The sequence below is a fragment of the Grampus griseus genome (genome assembly GCF_964374135.1).
Source record: "Grampus griseus genome assembly, chromosome: 15".
NCBI lineage: Eukaryota > Metazoa > Chordata > Mammalia > Artiodactyla > Delphinidae > Grampus > Grampus griseus.
Genome location: NC_139009.1, coordinates 41,580,308 through 41,603,220, shown reverse-complemented (window position 1 = coordinate 41,603,220; position 22,913 = coordinate 41,580,308). Strand labels below are relative to the sequence as shown.

Sequence of the window (22,913 nt, the reverse complement as noted above, 5' to 3'; positions counted from 1 at the left end):
GAGGCGGAGAGGAAAGAATAGGAGCTGTTGTGATTTCCACATCTAACAGCTTCTGGCTATTTCACAGCGTCTGTGTTTGAACCCTACTGTTGGGGAGGGACAAAGAGAAGTAAAACCCAGCCTGTGAGGCCGCCGTGTGCAAGGAATTCTGCTTTGGCTACAGTGGTACTGGAAGTCCATGATATGACAGAAGAAGCAGGCCTTTGAAGCTCCTCTGGGGTTGATAAGTGGTGCCTTAAAGAGGCAAGGGACCCCTTTCTCCCTTCTGGTTTGGGACACTACATCTGGAGGAGAAACACTTGAGGCATTACCAAGCATTCAAGGACCCTGGTTCATTGCTGGCTTCTTGTAATTGCCTGGAAAGTGTGACTCGAACTTCTTCCCTTTTGCCTGGTACCACTGATGGTACCTGGCAGATGATGGTATTTGAAGAGTGAAGCATCTGTTGACACCACCGATAAATGGATGCGTGATTGCCCTTGACGTTCTGTTGACACCTTTTCCAGAGCGTTGCTTCCAAAGTGTATCCTCCCTTTGGTCTGGAAGTTCTGTGGCTGCCCTGTACTACTGGGGTCTACGTTTTCCAGTTGGGAGGGGACTATAGGGAGAGAGGGAGGGGTTGCTGGAAGAAGAAGAAGAAAAAAAGAGCTAGATAAAGGAGGGTGCATCCCTCCCACTCCTGCCCCTCCCCTTACCCGACTTATTTCCGGATCCCTATTTCTGCATCACGGTGTCCAGGACCATTTTGACCCTGTCGGCCCCGGCACCCCCCCGCCGCACCCCAGCCCCGAGCATGGGGACGGCGCTTCTCCAGCGCGGGGGCTGCTTTCTCGTGTGCCTCTCGCTGCTGCTCCTGGGCTGCTGGGCAGAGCTGGGCAGCGGGCTGGAGTTCCCGGGCGCTGAGGGCCAGTGGACGCGCTTCCCCAAGTGGAACGCCTGCTGCGAGAGCGAGATGAGCTTCCAGCTCAAGACGCGCAGCGCCCGGGGCCTAGTGCTCTACTTCGACGATGAGGGCTTCTGCGACTTCCTGGAGCTCATCCTGACGCGCGGCGGCCGCCTGCAGCTCAGCTTCTCCATCTTCTGCGCCGAGCCCGCCACGCTCCTGGCCGACACCCCGGTCAACGACGGCGCGTGGCACAGCGTGCGTATCCGACGTCAGTTCCGCAACACCACGCTCTTCATCGACCAGGTGGAGGCCAAGTGGGTGGAGGTCAAGTCCAAGCGCAGGGACATGACGGTGTTCAGCGGCCTCTTCGTCGGGGGGCTGCCACCGGAACTGCGCGCCGCGGCGCTCAAGCTCACGCTGGCCTCCGTGCGGGAGCGAGAGCCTTTCAAAGGGTGGATTCGCGACGTGCGGGTCAACTCCTCGCAGGCCCTGCCGGTGGACAGCGGCGAGGTGAAGCTGGACGACGAGCCGCCTAACAGCGGCGGCGGGAGCCCGTGCGAGGCTGGCGAGGAGGGCGAGGGCGGGGTGTGCCTCAACGGAGGCGTGTGCTCCGTAGTGGACGACCAGGCGGTGTGTGACTGCTCGCGAACCGGCTTCCGCGGCAAAGACTGCAGCCAAGGTAAGGCCCGACGACGTCTGAGCCCCGGGGGCCTCGGCCTGGGCAGGGCGCGGGGAGGCAGGGCGAGGTAGGCCCGGGCCCGTGCATGGGGGCTTCCTTCTCTGGAGCGTGTTTCAGATAGGGTCCCGGTGAAGACCTGTTTGGGGTGTTTCTGCCTTATCATCTCTCACAGCCCCTCCCTTGGTATCCTCGTCATGGTTGAGCAGCCCCCATTTCCAGGTTCAGTTCCTCCCGGGAGCCCGTTCTCCCAACCCTACTTCCTTTCAAGGGGCGGGGAGAATGACCTCTTCTCTTCATTCCTCTGGTTCTTTGCCCAGCCGCTCCCTATCTTCATCAGGCTGGGGCACACCCGAACGTACGCTGTGCTTTTCCTCTACCACCACTAAGTCTGTAATACACCTATTTTCCCCGTATGATGCAGATAAGCATCTAGAATATGGGGCACACGTTTGGTGAAAAATGAAGTCAGGAGAGACTCACCATGGTTGAACATCCCCACGTAGTTACTCATTGGTAAAGGACAAGGGAGACAGGATTCATAAGCACAGCTGTGCTTTTTACAAGAAAAGTGATACGACCTGCTCCTGGTTGTGGGAAAAGGTGGTGGGGCGGGAGAGGGCTTGTGAGGATTTCCTTGAATAGAAGGAAGAGGGTTCTTGGAATTAATGTTAGTTTCTTTGGTTATGTCCAAGTCCAACATTTGTCAGTTTAATAAAATTATATTATTTCTGTGGTTTCGTGAAATGGGAGAGGGGTCAGCTCATGTTTAGAAACGTTAGAGATTAAATAGCATATTTTTCAATTAGCAGATGACTTGGGAGGATAAATAGTACAGAAATTTAGATGTTGCTGGACTGGGAAGCTTCTTCACGCTAATAAACAGGGGTTGCAGATGAAGGATTGCCAGAGATTTTCCAAGGATATTCAGCTAATGATATTTACCTGAGTAGTGGAGGCCAAGCTGTAATTCCTGTTGTTCTTAGGGATTGAAACAGTGTGGAATTTAAAAAACTCATATCTCTATAAGTTTTATTTTCTCCCCTTTATACATAAAATTCAGTCGTTACTGTGTTTCTCCAATGTTGCTACACGACAGTGACCAAGGAGAAATATTGTTGTATAGACACAGGAAAGCCTATGAACAAAATCCAAGTAATATGAAAAAGAAGAAATATGGATGGATCTGTGGCTGAGATGTCAAGGTTTAAAGTAGATAGCTTATGGGTCAAATCAAAGCAATCAACACACGGATAAATGGCATTTATGGCTGATTTTTTTAAAAGGTGGATTGTTAAATCTGATTTTGAAAGCTGTAGTGACAAAAGCTCTATGTATGGTTGTATTTTATTGTATGTCTTCTGTTGTTTTTTTTTTTTTTTTTGCTGACACTGCTAAGGGGAACTAGCCCTTGTAAATCTTATTGGACTTGGCAGTCCTCTCTTACTTGACTTTAAGAGAAATGAAGACTTGATAAAATTTGTAATTGTTTAAACAGCAAAGGGAGTTAGGAAGAAAAAAAATCTGGTCATTAGGAGAGTTCTGTAGCCTTCATGGGCTAATGGAAAAAAAGTAAAACATTATTTCATTGCTTTCTGCCTTCACGAAGGTTTTTGTTTTCATGTATCTTGTCGTAAGTAATTATAGAAGACTGTGTATTCCATGGCCTATACTGCACTTCAGGTTGATCAGTAAATTTCCATGGATTTAGCATCAGGCTTTATAGTTATGTTTTCCAAGAATAAAACAGTACATACTTTTTCTCTACCAAATCTAACTTAATTGTAAACCATGAATAAGATAGCTGTATTTGATGGTTTGCTATAGTATAATTTGAAGTTGCATACCTCTGCACTGATAAATATAAATGAATTAAAAATGGACATTATTAAAACAATGGACATTATTTTATAGGACAAATTGCTCTAAGTATCCCAGTGCCACTTTAAAATACAGAGCCGGCAATTTAACGAAGAACACATGAGATGTAACTTCCTTCCTTAAATTAGGAAACAAATATGACACAATGACAGCTTGTTCTGTGTGGGAGGGTGTTTTAAATGAAAATTTTTATTTTTTGTGCATTTTTAACGTAGGAATCCAGGGATGTGCATAATCAGGAACAGTTAAGAGTGGAGAAAGCATGGCAGAAGTAATATTTTGAAGAGAAGCAGAATTAGATAGCTCTGAAATGCATTTTGCAAGTGGATAGCTCTTTCCATGAGATGAAGAATTTGGAATTAGATATATAATTGAACAGTATACTACCTGATGCATAAGGTAATTCAACCCAGAAAAGAAAATCCATCAGGATAGTTCTGGAGCATTGATTCATTTTGGAAATTTGAAATGAAAACGGAGTGCAAAGATCACCACTAGTCATGAAAGGAAAACAAAAGGCTGGGTTCCTTTGATTATCACAGAAATGGGAGATGGAGTGATAAAGGCAGAGTTGATCTCCCCAGAAGGATTGGCTCCATTTTGCTTATTTTCCCTGTTTCATGTGTGTCAAGTGACTATTAAATAATTAATTGAGAATGGCTGCCTCTCCCAACACCAATCATGTATTGATGGCTACGGATAGATGATTTCTATTCAGATGAAGTATAAACAAAGCCCTGCCTGTAGCCAGTATTTGCACTGATTGCCACATTAAAGAAATAATAATAATTTAAAAACAAATAAATCCATACTCATTAGAGAAAATTTGGAAAAAAAATTAACAGCAAACATTAAACAATATTCAAATTATATCTGGTCCCAACTATAATTTATTTTTTTAACTTAATGAAAAAGTCTAATATTATTTTAGTTGCCTTTGTATTCAAAATACAGTAAGAATTATTAAAAATAAAATAAGAATATTCTTTTTTTTCTAGAATGTCTTTAAACAACTTATACATCTATGGATTTCTAGAATATTTTCATTTAATGAGCTCATGTTCATCCTTGCTCTATTTGTTCAGGCAGGCCTAGCAAGTTTTATTTATTTATTTATGTGGTGATGTAAAGAGGACACAAGGACAGTTATGTGTCATGATCAGGTTAGTAACAGAGCCTGGGTAAGAGCGCCAACACCCTTATTCTCAAGCCCTGTACTTATCATGTCTGCTGAATAAGATTTCCAGTTTATTAGGTTTGATATTTTTTCAGATTCAGGGATTATTCAAAAGAAAAAAAAAATATATATATATGGCTGATGGAACAGAACTAACTTACGTGTTTTGTCCCTGAGAGTCAGCCTCAGACGTCACTATACAAGAATGTCACCATTCCCGAATGATGGATGCTTATAGGGTACATAGCTTTTTCAGTGAATCATACCCATCTAAGTGCCCTGGGACCATTGTTATTTAATAAGTTTCTACTTAAGGAGACTAATAATTTCTTAGCAGCTTAAAAGAATTAGTGAATTCTAAGGCTGCCCAGTTAAAAATGAGAATAAAACGCTGATCAGTGAGAATTTAAGTTATATGTTTTACGATTTCCAGGTCCAGGTTTTATGCATTTTAGGGTCCCTTATATGAAAATTTCATACTAGACTCTGAGTATCAATTTTATTCCTTTATTTAAGTAGCCAGAAACACATATGGCTTATGATGGCTGATTGCTTAATATCACTAAACATGACAGTGTGATAGATATCATTTAATAAAGCCTCTGCTTTCTATGACTTTACTGATGTGGCCAGACGGACAGCCGTATTCACTCACTCATTTATTCATTCATTCCTTTCTTTGTTCAACGAATATTGACTAAGTGCTTTGTATGTGCCTGAATCATAGGCCCAAGCAATACAATTGTGAGTAAGCTCTCAGAAATAGTTCCTACCTTAATAGGAAGGTAGAAGCCTCACGTTTCTTTGCAGAGGCACAGTAATTAAAAAATAAATAAATGAAAACTTTAACTGATGGTATGTATTTTGAAGGACAGGTACATGGTACTTTGAGAACTTTAAAGTAGTGTGAACAGACCTAGTAAAAAAAAAATTTTCCTTAGGGGTGATATTTAAACTAAAATCTGAGAGTTGAGAAGGAATTAGCTAGGTAAAGGCAGAGGAGAACTATTAGGTCAGAAGCCTGGGGCAGGAGATGGCATGGCACATTCAAACAACGGAGGGAAGGCCCTTGAGTATGGAGCTCTTAGAGAGAGGAGTAGGGCCAGGTCATGTAGGGCCTTCTAGCCTATGTCAAGGATTTTAATCTTTATTGTAAAAATGAAGAAAAAGCAATGGAGGGAGTTTAGTGTGGAAGGTAAGGAGGAGGGTATCATTATCAAATTTACATTTCACAGATGTCACTGACTACAGTGTAGAGACCAGATTGATAGGGGCCTAGAGAAAAAGAGAAAGCATGATTTTCTGTCAGTCAACGACATTTGTTAAGCACACACTGTAAACTGTAGATTGAACCAGGGGACATAGAGGAAAAGATTCTTTCTCTAAGGAAGTTAGAATCTTTGTGAGCTTGGTTATGTATAGAACTCTAAGGCCACTTGTTGTTTGGAACACTGTGGCTCTACTTGTAAAATGCATTATCTGAACCCTTTATGTGGATTATCACGTGGTTTCTCTCAGATATCCCCATCGAATCTGTAGGCTCCTGGAGCACATGGGCAGTGCCATACTTTATTATACCCCCAAGTACCTCGCTCAACATGCCTTCCTTCTGACAGTATATATTGATTGATTGATTCTAGGCTTTCAATATTTTAACAGCTACAATAAAGGGAAACACTACATAGATACTTATAATTTTCATAAGGTTAAAAAATTGTAAGTAGTTACCATATAGGTAGGTACTAGACAAAAATGATTCAGAGATTTTGCCAGTTTTGTTTGAAGCCTACCATCTGAGGAAAAGGTGGATCACCTGTGCTGAGAAAGCTTTGAGTGGAATGGATAAATTCATAATTTTGATTTAGATAAAATGTTCTGGGAAGCTCTTAAAGCATAACAATGATCTATCACAATAAGCTTATCTTTATTATAAACTAACAATCAAAACTGAGTTACCATTCTAAAATGCCACAGATGAGGTTGAATGTGTGATTTTAACTATTCTGAGATGCATTTGAATTATGTAGACTGTGGGACCATGCTGCCTGGTTTAAGTGGGCACACTCAAATTTTATTCCTCAATATTGTCATCTGTGAAAATGGTATAATAATAGTACTTACTTCATAGGGCTCTTGTCAAAATTAAGCAGGTGACTTCATGTAAAGCTCTTAGAACAGTGTCTGGCCCATAGTAAATATTCTGAAGTACCCACTTGCTATTTTTGTTACTATTATCACCACTACCATCAGCACCACTACTTCTACTGATACTATTTTCTTTAGGGCTACTGTCAAGCAAAATTCAAATATGGAACATTTTCTTTTTCATTTAAAAGGAATTCTAATGTAATAATGATCCTTGCTTGATTAGCCCAAAAGTTTCAGCTTATAAAGAAAAGCAAAGAGTAAACACATTGAGCCTCTATTTCTGTTTTACACAGCTGTGCTCTAATGTTAACCATGTCTGGTTGTGATTCAAAATATTTAAAACATCATATTCTACTTGATAATTTTTATTATGATTAAGTGAGCCTTTAACACAAAGGCATTTGTAAAAACTGTCACTTTCCATATAAACTAATACCTTTATCCATCCCAATCCTATACTTAGTGATTTTTACTATATTTATCCTAATGTATAGGTATAGATATCTCATGGATCTATCCTATTTATATTTTGTCTTTGAGGCTTTTTGATAAGTTAAAGTTATTTACATGTATGTTGCAGAGAAGCTAGGATACTTGAGCTTTAAAAAGCTCAAGAAAGATTTCTTATAGTTATAAACAGATTATATTTTTAGTGTAAAATCATATATGCTAGTAACATCATGTTCCAGTTTTGGATAGCATTAAATGAAGTGTGATAATTAAATGGTCATTTAAGGAATCCCTGATAGACTGCAAAAAGGACAGGTACTATATAATATTTCTGTTATTCTTAGCTGCATTCTGAGTATTAGGACCCTGAGCCACACTGGTTTCTGAAAACAGGAACCACATTCCATATCCCTTTCTCAGTGAGCAGTTGGTGGCTACACCGTTCGTAGGGTTAACTCCTATAAATATACACTGAAAATTAGGCCTTATTAAGATATTCAGGTTTTATTTTATTATGGAGATAATAAACCTATTATTAGAAGTTGTTACGCACGCACACTGTACTTTCAAGACATTGCACAAGTAAATTTGACGTAATTCAGAATAAATCATCTTTGCATTCCAAAAGATTTTAGTTCATTATGCATCACAGTATTATGCAAAACCCTTATACTTTTTCCTTGTGTACTTCTCTATAATTTTATGGCTCAGTCCCTTTCTATTACTTGGAAGTGCAGGAATAGGTAAGTGTGTGTGGTCCTTGATGAGTAGTAAGTCTTAAAATGTCTGAATTAAGTTTTGGGAAAAAAAGGTTTTTTTGTTAGTTGCTTTAGAGCTCTTCAGAAATTGCACGGCTTTTTGGTTTTCTCTCTTAAGCATGGAGTCCATGTATTCCCACTTGAATATGCGAATGGGTACAATGCTCTCTCAGATTCTTTTCCTACAGTGTTATTGTTTCCACAATGTGTGTAAACAGAATGTGGCATGGGGTCTGAAGAACTAAATTCCAGGTGTGGCATTGCCTCTAAGTTGCTTTTAAAAGTAGAGTAAAGCTGCTAATGTCCTAATTTCAATTTCCAAGATTGCAAATTGAGAAACACCTAATCAGACTACTTCTGATTGTGAACCCCTGCTAACCTACCTCAAAGAGTGTTTGTGAGTAGCTGATACATGTAAACTCTCAGAAAAGCTTGAAAATTTAGAAGAAATATCTAATGGCAGCAGCATAGTGGCTCTAGGATTTGTGAATGTTAATAGTGAAAATGTTAAACTTGGTTCTGTAAATCTACTTTGAGGTCATTTTAGATGAATTTTAGATCATTAACACTCAATAGTAGGTGTAAGATTTGGTGGGGTTCTCTTAGTACCTATTGACACATTATATAGACAAGCTGAATAAAGAGGGCAGTGGTCCCCTTGTTCCTCCTGTGTGAAATCTAAACAAATGAAATTAGTAATTTAAGGTAGCAGCTGTATGAGTACGTATTGCATGATTCTATTTATGTGAAGTTCAAAACAGACACAACTAATCTGTGGTGATAGAGGTCAGAATAGAAGTTACCTTTTAGTAGTGTTGATTAGAAGAGGACACAGTGGAGCCTTTGGCATGATCTGGGTGTAGTTACATGGGCATATATATTTGTAAAGATGCATGTATTATACACTTAAGATTTATGTACTTTACTGTATATAAGCTCTACCTGAAAAAAAAAAATCCTTCAGATTGTGAAAGGAATGTTGCTCAATGAATACTAATGCACTGAAAACGTATAAAAAATTATTTACAAAGGGGTCCTTAATGTAAATCCATATTTACAAATCTTAGCAAAAGAGTCAAATATTTGTAACATAAATCCAATGACCGTTCCAGGGAGCAAGTGTATTTATATATGAATACATCTAAGAGAAAGGAGAGAGAGTATTGTTTTAAATACCTTACAACCTTTGAACTTGTTTCCAATTTCTTGTGCTTTTATAATGAAGATAAAACGTAGGTTCTTATTTTACATTTTCATCTGTTGAGTGAAAGTCTTACCAATACATTCAAGCAATGTATGTTTTCTAATTAGAACAACTCAACTGCTGGTATTTTAGTTAATTAGTAATCAGTAAGTTGTAAAAGCTCAAATATTTGAATGAGTGATTGGATATTGGAAAAAAAAAAAATCACTAGCGCAACTATACTGTCTAAATCTACAAATATACATGATTTCCCCCCCAAAATATTAGGCATCAAATTGTTTCAAAAGATGCACTAGGCACCCCTACTTTAACGGTGCCATAAGCACTTCTTGAATGTGAATACAATTTAACATCATTCTGTTTAGAATCACATTTATTATACTTACTATTTAGTGTTTACTGAGTGAAAGGCATTGTATACAAAGTATACATAGTATACTTTATCTGTTTTACCTCACTTATTCCTGCAACATCGTACTTGATAGGTTTTATAAAATTCCCCTTTTACAAATGTTAAAACTATGTATGTATTAGAAAAGCTAACTTGCCAAAAGTTCCATAGCTCGATGGCAGAGATGAAATTTGAGCCCAGGTGTGTCTGTTGCCCCAGCAGGCAACGCTGTCCATTATATGACAAAACCTGTGTGTTTTAACAGGCAGGTAATGGCTGCTGAAAATGTATTCACTAGTTGTTAACTTGGTGCTAATTTGAATGGCCGATTTATTATAACGCCTTCAGAATTGAGGATTGTGGCAGACCCTTACATTCAGTGCCATTTCCTAATGTCGTGATAGTAAAGAAATGGATTAGCTTGTCAGGATTCATCACACTTTGTTTCTATAATGCTTGCTTATTTGCTTCTTTTGTTGGCCTTCTATTCATATTCTGCTTAATAGGTTGATTCTACTCTAATGTAACCAGAAGTAAAGCCCCGGTATATTGCATCTAAAGAATATTACAACTAATTCTTGATCTTTTGAATGAAAATATTTAGTTTTCAGAAAACAAGCAACACAATTTTCATCTATTTCAGATTCTAGGAGATAAAATTATTGAAAATATCAAAGTCCATGGTGATTCAGCACAAATGTAAAGACCTAGGCCGGTTCCCTAAGCAGACCCTTTGTGAGAGTTGCTGAGTCAGAACATGGTTCTGCTGAAGATATAGATGATGGTACGCTGGGCACTTAACTGAAATTACATAATGAGAAAATAGTGTCTCTTTTTGCACAAGTGAGTTTGGCTTCCCAACGCATTGCCTAAATTTGAACTTGGGAGTACTTCTTAGAGTTAGAAAGATATATTATCTATGCTATTTCTGGTATATATGAGAAACTATTATTGGAAAGAAGTGGGAGGGAAGTAAGACTGACCTGGTAAGATGAAGTGCTGATCTGGACTCTTGTCTAGTTACTTGTGCTCAAAACTATCTGGACTGTAATTAGAAATACATTGATGCCACATGATGGGAACAAGTGCTACTTCAAATAGCATTTTCTCAGGTCGGTTCCCAGGAGGGATCTGGTGGTCTAAAAGTTACAAGAGGTGCTGCCAAGAGAACAGTTGCCTCACTAGCATCCTAACATCAGGAGGGGCTTTCTGTGTTTAATTATAGACATAATGAATTCTGTATGGATGGCAATCCATAACAGAAGCAGCACTGATCACAGCTTAGGAGTTACTGTGGTTTGTGACCTCACAATACCTGGCCTTGTATGTGGAACCAGCTAAGCTTAGGTGTTACTCAGACGTTGCTGGATTCAGCAGAATGAACCGCCCCAGTCCAGCAGAGGCAAGGAAATTACAGACTCAGGTTTTTCTTCTAAGTAATGATGTCTCTCTATAATTAAGCATGCCTGGAGTCTCCTTAGGGAAGTAGCTGGCATGGCAGCATATAACTATAGCTGCCGTATGGAAGACACTACCTTCCAGCTTAAGCTCTTCGTCTTGAGTGCAAAATTGATTTTCTTCTGCAAATAATGTAGTTATTTATTTAAAGTTACTATATGTGATGTTTAAGGTACTAAATGTTTAATTTATCCAGTTGAAAACATTGTAAAAATAGGAAGTTATATATTGCATTTCATGACCCAAATGCACAATTACATGTGTAGGAGGATACATTTATGAACCCCTATTTTAAAAATTGGGCCAACTTTCTGTTAAATAAAGTATTGAGATTTTAAAATAATGAGAAATTTGTTTTTGATACATAAATGTATGTCTGTGTATATGCATATAAACAGAGATATACACAAAAATATGACGTGTACAAGAAAATTACATAATATAAACAGAGAAGGATATTATTTAAAAGTCTTAGAAATCATATTAAAATCCTCAAAAATATATATCGGTTAAACATATCATTAAAATGTCTTTATGGTTTAAAATAGCCTATATATGTATTTTTTCTATACAAGACCTTAGAAACCAAAAAAATGTATCCTTAAAGTATGACAAATGACTTTCTGTGATCAGGCATAGTGTTAAGAGATTTTGAGGTTTTTGCAAAGTAGCATTTTCATACTATTGATTAACAACATCCCAACTGTACCTGGGGGTTGTATGAAAGACTAAATGTATTGTCTTGCTCTAAGATTTCTCTGACAGTTACCAAGAGTAAGTTACTTTGATGAAACTTTATTATTATAAAATAATAATAGTTATTATTTAACTATCTTTTGGAATGAGCCACAGTTATGTTCAAAAAGGTGAAAAAAGTTAAGCTAATATTAATAATGACTTCTTTAAAACTTTCATACATAAGAAAACCAGGAGGTTAAACTTACTGAGCTCCCAGTGAGTTCAGTATAAGCTAAGACCACCACAGGAATATTTTGAAACTGCCAGCCAGTTTTTTAAAAAGTCAGTAATAGCCCCCAAACCTCTTTTACCAGAGTAGGTAGGGAATCTATACAAAATTTTGTTTTTAATATTTAAATGAGGCATTTATAAGTTTCAGAACATGCCTCGTTGGTCAGTTTCTATCATTATATGGGAATTTTTTTGGTATATGCATCATTAATTCTCTCTTCCTCTGGCCTTTTACACCTTTGTTCAGATTAGAATGGTTGAGTTAAAACAATATGATTTTTTTCTACCACAATTTATATGTTTTTGACTCAAATAACATTTAAAGTTTTTTTTTTTTTTTTTTTTTTCCATGAATTGTATCCACTGTTTCTTCTTCTTCAGCTCTCTACCTTGACTTCCTTCATCAAAGTACAGGCAGAGGTAGAGCTTCATGAATTAGAATAATTCTTCATCTGGGGATGGTGACCCTCTCTGACTGTTAGCGAGAGCTGTCCCCTTTCCCAGAGGTCACTGGAAATAAAGAAAAGTGATGGGTGCCTCTCCCTCCCCCAGACTCAGGACATTATTCATCCTGGACAAAGTCCCTGTTTGCATGACACAGAAAATGTGTTTCATCCTGAAACAGAGGCAATATAGATTTTTGGGGCCAGATGTATAATCTTGGCGTGTCTTCTGCCCATAAGAGATGAAGGGTGGAAGGATGATGAGGCCTCAGGGAAGCTGTGAAGCTTGGGATGTGTGATAATTGAGAAAATGAGACAGAAGACTGAGAAAGAGGAACAGGAGATAGGAAAAAAGAAGATGATTGGGGAAAAGGAGTGTTGGAAAAAAAGGTTAGTTGAGAGAGAGTGGAGAACTAACAGAATTTGAAACAACCAGAACATTGAGAGCTGGTGACTTAAAATACAAAAAATCGCATATCTGGTTAGTGGAGGAGAGAACAAGAATATACATTTCTTGGCTTCTAGTCCTGGTATTGAGCTGAAGGCAAGCATAGGGGGAAGAAAAAAGACAAGGATAAACATATTATTGTCTACAATTCAGTCGTAGAAACTATAATCATTCTTTGTCTTTGGCAATGTGTCATTGGGCTTCTTCCTACTAATACCAATAAGAACAACAACAATAGCAAAATTGTACATAACTCATACTCTGTGTCAGACACTATTTTAAGTTCTTTACACATATTAATTCATTTAATTGTCCCCACAAACCTATAAGGTAGGTGTTATTTTCTCCATTTTAAAGATGTGAAAACTGAGGCCCACTAGGAATTTGCAAAGCTGGTATTCTAACCAAGCCTGCATGACTCCTGAGGCTATGCCCTGAACTTGTAATTCCTTCTTTTTTAATATTAAAATAATGACTGTGTATCCTCTGTACACTCTTTCACGTGTAAGAATCTCCCCTGTGTTTAGAAGATGCCTGTATAAGCTAATACAATTTCATATTTATTTTTCTCCCCCTCTCTTAGTATTCCATTTAAGTGTTTAATAACTATTTCTGGGCAGAATTTCTTCCTTAAATTTAATGAAAATCCTTTCTTTGCTGACATTAATTTATTCTTGTTATGTCCTCAGTGCAAATAAAATTCATATCGTCAGTATCTCCTTGAGTTATCTTAATCTGCCTAAGAGAAAGAGTACTGTTTTCACTGAACTAAAACATTTCAGATCTCCCTTCTGTGAAACTGGTCTGACATTCAGCCTCCTTCTCCTAGTAACTGCCTGCTTTATTTATTTTACTCACTATTGCTCCGATTCACTAATACTCTCCCAAAGGTTAGTTCCCAAAATGTATTGCAGTCCTCTTGATATGTTCGTTAGCATTGTTGCACTTTCATGGACTCCCTAACCGTTCCTCTCCCTTCTGTCTGACTTGCTAATTTCCTTTTATACCTTGGACATGGCATTGGCAAGGGCTTCATAAAATCCTTGGTAGGTTGTTGTTACCTGGTGGTTAAAAAAAAAGGTCTCTGTCATTAGTGTCTGTAGATCTGGCAGTCCAGGATTGTGTAAAGGGAAGAGTCTTGATAGCATTGCATTTTTAAGCCAGAAAAGTAGGCCAGAAAAATATGAGCTGACAAACAGAAAAAAGAATTTGGACTAAGAAAAATGAACAGTGGTTGCCTGGTCCACAGAGCGCTAACCAATGGAAATGGATTTGAACCAGATTGTGTTGAGGTAGGCCCAAGGAAAGAGTAAACAACATTTGCTTGTAATTCTAGTATAACTGTGAGAACAGGCCAGCGGAAGTGGTGGGCAAATTTCTATTCCTGGAGATCCTTAACAATAGCTTAGACAGACAACTGCTGCTCTTAAATTGTTTAAGATGTCCCTTCTTCTGATCAGAGGCCTGGACTAAATGACCTTCAAAATACATTTTCAGCTCATAGTTATGTAAATAATTGTACTTTTGGGAAAACTTTTAACATACGAATCTTCCAAGTATGAGATAGAAATAGCCCAAGACAACACCCACCCCTAAAAAAAGCTCCCCCAAACTACCCCCTGCCAAAAAAAGAAAAAAAAAAAACAACAAAAAAACAGAGAATCTATTTTAAGAGTGTCTGAAGTTAAAATTCACACATTCATTTGAGTAAAATATGGCACCAACTGCTACAGAGCATAAATTACTTCCCCAGTTGCCTTAACTTGCTGTGCTGCATACAGGTGTCCCTGGAATCCACTCTGGGCGGGCTCTCTGCGCATATGCTTCTGTTTGCCCTGAGCCAGCTGCCCTTGTAGTCCTCTTTACCTGGTGGATTGCCCCAGTTTCATGTTTCCTTCAACGTGGTTGAGCTCGAGTTACAGCTGCTGCCTGTATCTCAGCATACCTTGTACTTGTTCATGCTGCCATCTCCAGGGTATCCTCCTGGTACTGAATCCACATCCACCAGGTGTGATATTTCTGCCCTGCCACCTCACTGCAGCACATTTGAGTGGTATCACTCCCATATCAAGCCTTTTATATTCTGGGTCATTGCTCTTCCTCTGGGAAATACAGCTTTGGATAAAAGGGGTTTTAGCACTTGTGTGAATTCTTCCTGGAGAAGGATGAGATGAAAGGGCGAAAAATAGTTTTTGAGCTAAAAACAAAACAAAGAAAATAAAACCCAAGCAACAACCATTCACAACATTAAGAACACTTTTTTATGGGTACTCTGTAATGTCCATGGTTTCTTAGTACAGCCAGTTACACAAACCAGAAATCTAGCTTTATCTTTGACCCCTATGTTTTTGTCCATTCATGAATTCATTCATAATTCCAAAACCACTCACTGAGAAGCTGTCCTACACAAGACGAGATGTTAGCTCTTAACATCTCAGAGATGTTAATTCACCTTTGTGTTCTCAGCAATTTTGAAGTTAGGCAGCACAAATGAAAAGTGTTGAGACCTAAATACAAGTATAAAAAAATCAGGGATCAAAACTGTGAATAAATCTCACTATTAATCGTAGTATATGAAGATCTATAATAGGGTACACATGTGTGCCATTAGTGATATTATTAATGATATCCTCAGTTGTAAAAATGAGCCTTTTTGAAAAATGCAGTATGCCTATGAACAGTGAGAAACATAAATCCTTTTAAAAATTGCACTTAATGGATTGTTTCACACTCTCAATTAAGTCACCATAATTTCAAATTACTCTAATCATTAGATTATTTTATATTAAAAGGAAACAGTTTATAGTAAGTCTTTAGAAAGTTACAGAGGATGTGTAGAAAAAGCATTGGATTAATGAATACTGAGTTTGTTTTTTCCTTGTTTGATGACAAGGAAAACCAGGAAACTTGACTTTTTTTTTTTTTTTTTTTTTTGGTGAGACACTGTGTTTGGTCACCACTGGTCTAAGAATTGAAAGGGGGAACAAGTCATGTTCTAGTGGAGTAGGCTGGCAGATACATGCATAAATGATTTCAATATAATGCATTAAATACTGTCACAGAGATGAATATTTAGTGCTACTAGAAGTCAGAAAATAAAGGGACTAATCATGTACCTTCAATGACTAAGTTCACTTGATTCATAGATACATTGTCACTGATACACATTACCTATTGTCTGTAATGGTGAAATCAAGTAAATGGAATCAACTCAAGTATTAGCAAGTAATTGGCTAAATAAACCATGGTAGACCCATATATAGCACCTCACAACATAACATGAATGAGGTGTATCTATTTAAATGGGAATGAAAACATGTTAAAAATATTTTGTTTAGTAAACATAATCAAATTGCAAATACATGTATGTACATACACACACATAATATATACACAAAAATATGATTGTATACTTATTTATATAAAAATGTAAGTAATTTATAAAGATCAGGTGTTATACTGTTTTTATGGAGGGAGTAAAGAAAATCTATTTAAATTGTTTGCAAGATAAATATGTTTGCAAGTACAAGACCAGATTAATAAAAGAAGTTGGTGACTCCATATTGAGGGATTTTCAATCAGATTTTGAAATGTCAAACTAATAGTCCATTTCAGAAGATCAGACTCTTATATGACTTCCCAAGGATTTGTATTATCATTCTAGGTTGAACATTCTGTTATAGAAATAAAAACAGAATGTTCATATTGTCAGACCAGAACATGGCACTAATCTCACAGGATATATTCTGAAAGAATATCATGAAAGAGAGAATTATAGAATTTAAATCCTGTGTAATTCCAAGGATTATTTTTTTTTTTACTTAGACCCATTTGTCAGGTTGAATGCTAATTCTCCTGGTAATTAACAAAGGGATCCTGATAAAGTGCAGGGACTGGGAGCAGATGTACTATTTCTGTTCAGCAGAGTGATTTCTCGTAATGCTCCATTTACGACATCTTCCCCTGTTCTCACACATCTCCAATACCAAGTTGGAGAGATGGCTGAATAGGCCAGTGCTGTGTCTCAGATTGGTTTCAGAGTCACATGTATTACCATTCTTCCTAATGGAGATCCTAGAAACTTCTGAGAAGTTCCAAATGACTGGCAAGGCTTTCCTGCTTTACTTCATACATATGTATGTTATCAATAATTACTTAGTTGACTCTTTAATTTGTCCAAATTTGTGCAGGCATAATGGAAACTGACAATGCAATTTTCCACTGAAAATTGTAAATGGGTGACTAAGCTGAGTAATTCACCTCCCTCCCGTTCCTTTTGTACAGATATGCTACACCAGGATGGCTATACTTTGAAAATAGCTCATCTATATTCATTCACCCATGCGTATAAATTGATTTGCATGCTCGTTTTGCGGTTTCCAAATATGCATTTGTTGCATAAAGTTTTTCATATCTAACCCCAAATGGCTCTTTTACCTCTTCCTCAAAAATTTAGCTGGTGTGAGCCAACCACACATGAAATTCAGATACTTGCAGGACTGGATTTCTATAGAAAATGCTAAAAGCTGGAGAGGGAAGGCTTAGATCTTGCCATTGGCCATAATTTCTAACTAGGATCTTGCTTTCATGGGTCAGATCCTTGAAATTACTCAGGGCAAGATTGAAATTAAGTGACAAGAATTTATTCAGACTATCCAGATTATTTACCAACTCATGATTTTTATGAGAACTAAAGGTATTCATTAGAATAATTAGTTTATGGGTTGTGTCTTTTGCTTTTCCACAAATTAGCTATACCTTGTTGGACCTTGGTTTCCTTAACTGTATACGTATGATTTTTCCAGTTTAAAAAATATATATATATAGACACACCAAAGTTAAATCAATAATGTGATTTACCCCAGCAAATAATACTAATATTATCACTAAATTAAAGGCAATCTCCTGAAAAATATAAATATCTTTGTACAAGCTTAAAAAAAAAGTCTAACAAAATGTTTTGTGCCTATGACCATTTATAAATAGAAAATATTTTAAGTTAGGAAATTATCATTATGTTGATGGCTTTTGGTATTTACTGAGAATCTTTTATACATAATTAAAATTATATATTATGTGAAGTAAAATTAATAGTATGTTTTTAAAATTCCCTAAGTAGTAATGTGCAAAAGAAGGAAGGGATTGATGTTTACTGATTGTCTACTACATACTGGTATTATCAGATTTACATGTTATCTCATTTAATTCTTACCACCACAAACCAGATTTGTTTAACTATCTTCATTTTACGTTTAGGAAAACTAAGGTCCAGAGAATCTGTGTAGTAAGGAGAGAATTTGAACACAGGCTTTATTTCCTCTACACCCCATGCTTTCCCCTGTGTCCTCACTGTCAGACGTGGATGGACCTAGAGGGTGTCATAGAGTGGAGTAAGTCAGAAAGAGAAAAGCAAATATGGTATAATAATGCATGTATGTGGAATCTAGAAAAATGATACAGATGATCTTAGTTGCAAAGCATAAATAGAGACACAGACGTAGAGGACAAATGTATGGATACCAAGGGGGAAGAAAGGGGGATGGGAGGAATTGGGAGACAGGATTGACACATATCCATTATTGATACTATGTATAAAATGGACAACTGATGCGAACATGCCCTATAGCACAGGGAACTCACCTAGTGCACTGTGGTGACCTAAATGGGAGGGAAGTCCAAAAGGGAGGGGATATCTATATGTGTATGGCTGATACATTTTGTTGTGCAGTGGAGGCTAACACAACATTGTGAAGCAACCATATTCCAATAAAAATTAATTAAAATAGAAAAAAATAAAATATCTTGTGTAGACTCTCTGGAGTCATAGATACAAACGATCAAGAGTCAACCTATTTTTAGAAAACATACTAGCATTTGAGCTAGTGTCAAGCTTTGAGAGTATTTCTTTGATTTGGAGTCAAGTTTGCTTTAATTTGACTTTTGTATTTTTCTTTTTACCTCATCTCTTTTATGTATAGGTGAATGTATTTCCCAACTGAATGATATATTACTAGTAATGACAACAAGAAACCTCTAAATATGGTTTCCAGAGACTTTACAGGAAGACTGTAGGCAAACCTCAATACATAGAAGGTTCCTTGTTTTCTACTATTATTTTTGTCATCTGATCATTAGTGTGTTTCTGGTTTTATGTCTTTTCCTTCCACCCTGTAAAAGAGTCATTTTTCTTTTTTACTGTTTCTTCTTCTCTTAGGGCTATATCACCTTTTGATTTTTTTCATTATATTTTACCTTATTTTTCATCATAGAACATTCAAACAATATATCTACTAAGATGACAGTTATTGAAAAGAAGGAAGTATCTCATAGAATTCTATACTATTCTCTGCAAACCATAATTCTATGGATTTGTCCACATTTTAGCTAAATATATTTTTGGTGATATTTTAACTCAGAATTTACCCAGCTTAAGAAATGAATATTCATGTAAAAATGTGTCCCATGAAAATGTTTATTTAACCAATATTACTCTTTTCTCCTTTTCAAAAATGTATTGACAGTAGTTTCAGAAACATAATTTTTTTTTTTTTTCTGTACATGGGCCTCTCACTGTTGTGGCCTCTCCCATTGCAGAGCACAGGCTCCGGACGCGCAGGCTCAGTGGCCATGGCTCATGGGCCCAGCCACTCGGCGGCATGTGGGATCCTCCCGGACCAGGGCACGAACCTGTGTCCCCTGCATCGACAGGCGGACTCTCAACCACTGCGCCACCAGGGAAGCCCCAGAAACACCATTTTTAAAAAAGAGAAATAATACATAAAACACAAAGGAAAAGTACATTCTTAATTGTATAGTGTTAAGTACATATTACGCAGACTTTTCTTAAATCCTTAAACATTTCCAGGTAACTTAATTTGACATTGGGGTTGATTTCATAAATGACTCATAAAGGAAGTATATTTCTAGTTCTCCTCTTATATCACCAAACCTTCTGTAAATCCAAAATTGTAGTACAATATGCACATTTTTGGCCCTCCTTAGATTTCAGAACCCCCAAATAGGTATGTCATCAATTTTTCTTTGGGCAATAATTTTTTTCTCTGACTACTAACCATGGATTCCAGAAATAGTTCAGAAATCAAAATAGTTCTGATTTTTCCTAATCTTTTGATAATGATCCGAAAATATATCCAATTACATAAGAAAGAAAAGATACTATGTTACAAAATGAAATTCTGAAGTAAAAATGGATCAATAACTTCAGCTGATTATAGTATCTAAGGTGATAATGTATCAGAGAGAAATTTTAAAACATTTATGACATGTAAAGTAGTATTTAGAGGCACTGAGCTTAGATATTAGGGATATATTTGTGATCAGACAGGCCTGGTCACTACTCTTGTGGGGTTTATAATCTATGAGTGAATATAGACATGTAGAAGGTCAACTATAATGCAGAATGTCCACTAATGATAGAGTACATGCAACTCAGACTGAGGAGGCAGAGAGACCTTTCCAGAGGATAAGACAGCTAGCGTGAGACGTGAATAAGAGTCAGCTAAGGGAACAGGAAGGAGAAGAGAAAAGAGTATGCAAAACGAGACTGTGCCTCATTGAAGAGTTTAGAATTTGTGGTGCTCAGAAAAAAAATGGTAAAGGTGGCTAAATACAAGCTGCAAACTAAGCTTTGTAAGTCTTGTAAGGGGCATGAATTTATCTTTTGAGTTTGTGGAGGAGTCATAAGAACAGGTAGTAATATAAGATTATGATTTTAGAAAGACCACTGTGACTACGTAGATCTTGGATGGAAAGCAAAATTGGAAATAAATAACTGTAGACCCACATGATACAAAGAAAAGTCAGGGTCTTGTAAGAAAGATCTATGACTGCCAATAGATTTAGACGTGTTTTGAAGACCGTTAGCTTCCACAGTGAGTAGAAACCCAATGAAAAGTGTAGATTTGTTCTTAGGAAATAAAAGGAGGCATAAAACTGAGTGATTAGAGTAAGGGTAAACTAATTGTCAAGTTAGGATGAAGAGGATATGGAATGAAAGAGAAGGATTTATCAAGAGTGAAATTCAGAGGAAGATGTAGGTTGTAGATCCAGTTAAGAGAGTAATTGAAGGAAGCCAGGAGTGACATAAATGAAAATATCACAATAAAATTTTGGCTAATTTTTGCAAACAGCTAGATTTAGGCAGGCATGAATATTCTAGAGACTGTTCATTATGTTCTCTCTTGTGGGACAAGATTTATCCATTAAGTTTCACCAGTCTAAAATTAATATCCCTCAGGACTTACCCCCTTCCTTTGATTTGTTTCCATGCTTACCAAGCACACTTTTCATTGTAATCCAAACTTCCAGTTATCTTGGCACAAGAAAAGTGTTTCTCTAGATGAATAAAGAAGTGATTCTCCCAGTTACTGATATTCCTCTCATTTCAAAATAATACATTCACATAAAAATTCATAGGTGAAGAAAAAAAATAAACAGCAACATACTGTACTCCCAAATCCCTTGTTTTTTTTTTTTTTTTTTTTTTTGCGGTAAGCGGGCCTCTCACTGTTGTGGCCTCTCCTGTTGCGGAGCACAGGCTCAGGATGCGCAGGCTCAGCGGCCATGGCTTACGGGCCCAGCCGCTCTGCGGAATGTGGGATCCTCCCGGACCGGGGCACGAACCCGTGTCTCCTGCATAGGTAGGCGGACTCTCAACCACTGTGCCACCAGGGAAGCCCCCAAATCCCTTTTTAATAAATGTTTATTTATAAAATCATGTACTTTAAAGTTACTTTCATGAAACTTGATATTCTAAAATGTTCATAAGTTTTAAAATATGTATATTTTGCCATGTTATAAAATATCATCTAGGTCAGTGAAATGCCCAAAGAAAATGCAAAACATTGTCAAAAGGGAGAGAGAAGGGAATGAGGAGCCTCCAAAGTCAGAAATAACCTGTATTGACAGCAAACATTTATTTAGTGGCTGCTGTGTCTCTTTTGGGCTTTGCATATTTCCTTTGTTTTTTCACCCAGAATCTGTTTATTTATGCTGTCCTTTTTAACCTATGTAGGACTTTGCTCATGGTGGGTGTATGAGCAGCAGTTTCCCTGATATCAGTTCCACCATCCACGGGAGAGGTAGCCAGGCTCTGAGCTAGGGCTTCCCTGCTTCACCTCCAGAAACCGGGAGATATGGCTGAGCTTTTTTCAAGTTTTCTTTAAAAACCAAGAAATGAGAGTCCATCTAGGGTAAAGGCAAATAACTACTTAATTGTAATACATCTAGTTTATCTGGTTCTCTTTTGCACAGATAAGATTTTTTGAATTAGAATTTCTTCCATGTCTCGTATAGCCACCCAAAATCCTGTGTGGAGGTAGACTATAACCAAATAAATCAATTTAAATAGAATATTTTGATGATTAAATGTGATACTAAGTTTTGGAAAGTAAATTTCAAGAAAAGTTTTAATAAGCTACCATAATTCATCTGTATTCTCTTCTCATTCTGGAGTATTTAGTGATTAGAATCATATGTGAAACTGACCTTGAAACAGTGCTCTCAATGGTATATAATCTTTATTTTAGTTTGTAATGTGCTACAGGTTAACTAATAAAAGTAAAGCAGTTAAACAAAGATCTCACATTACTTCAGTGGTATGTCTTAGCTTGGCCCATTAGCTCATGTCAGTAATTTCACTTTGGTAAATCAGTTCTTCAGAAATGCGTGGTTCCGTCAAGACCCTCTATACAGTTGCCCCTTGGATGATGCAGATTGGTGCTCTAACCCTCTGCACAGTTGAAAATTAGAGTACAACTTATAGTGAGCCCTCTGTACGTAAGGTCCTCTGTATCCACTGTTCTGCATCCGTGGATTCAACCACCTGTGGATAGTGTAGTACTGCAGTATTTACTATTGAAAAAAATCCACATATAGGTGAGCCCACGCAGTTCCAACCCATGTTGTTCAAGAGTCAACTGTACTTGTATGTTGTTTTACCTTACGAGCGCTGCATATAAGAGAAGTTCAAGTGAGTAGAATTTAGGGATACTCCTGGATAGTT

At 37.5% G+C, this 22,913-nt stretch overlaps 1 protein-coding gene across 33 annotated transcripts in view; it reads left to right on the top strand.

The window, feature by feature from the left end:
* Nucleotides 1–793: 793 nt before the first annotated feature.
* Nucleotides 794–22,913, top strand: part of NRXN1 (neurexin 1) — a gene marked incomplete at its 5' end in the record, with an annotated part of 1,123,860 nt that continues 1,101,740 nt past the window's right edge. For 32 of the 33 annotated variants that reach the window (XM_082672696.1, XM_082672716.1, XM_082672704.1 and 29 more), the window contains one exon: nucleotides 794–1,565. In XM_082672696.1, coding sequence (XP_082528822.1) covers nucleotides 794–1,565 — 772 coding nt within the window. Of the gene's footprint in view, nucleotides 1,581–22,913 lie in introns of all 33 variants that reach the window. The other variant, XM_082672694.1, reaches the window with a different exon arrangement.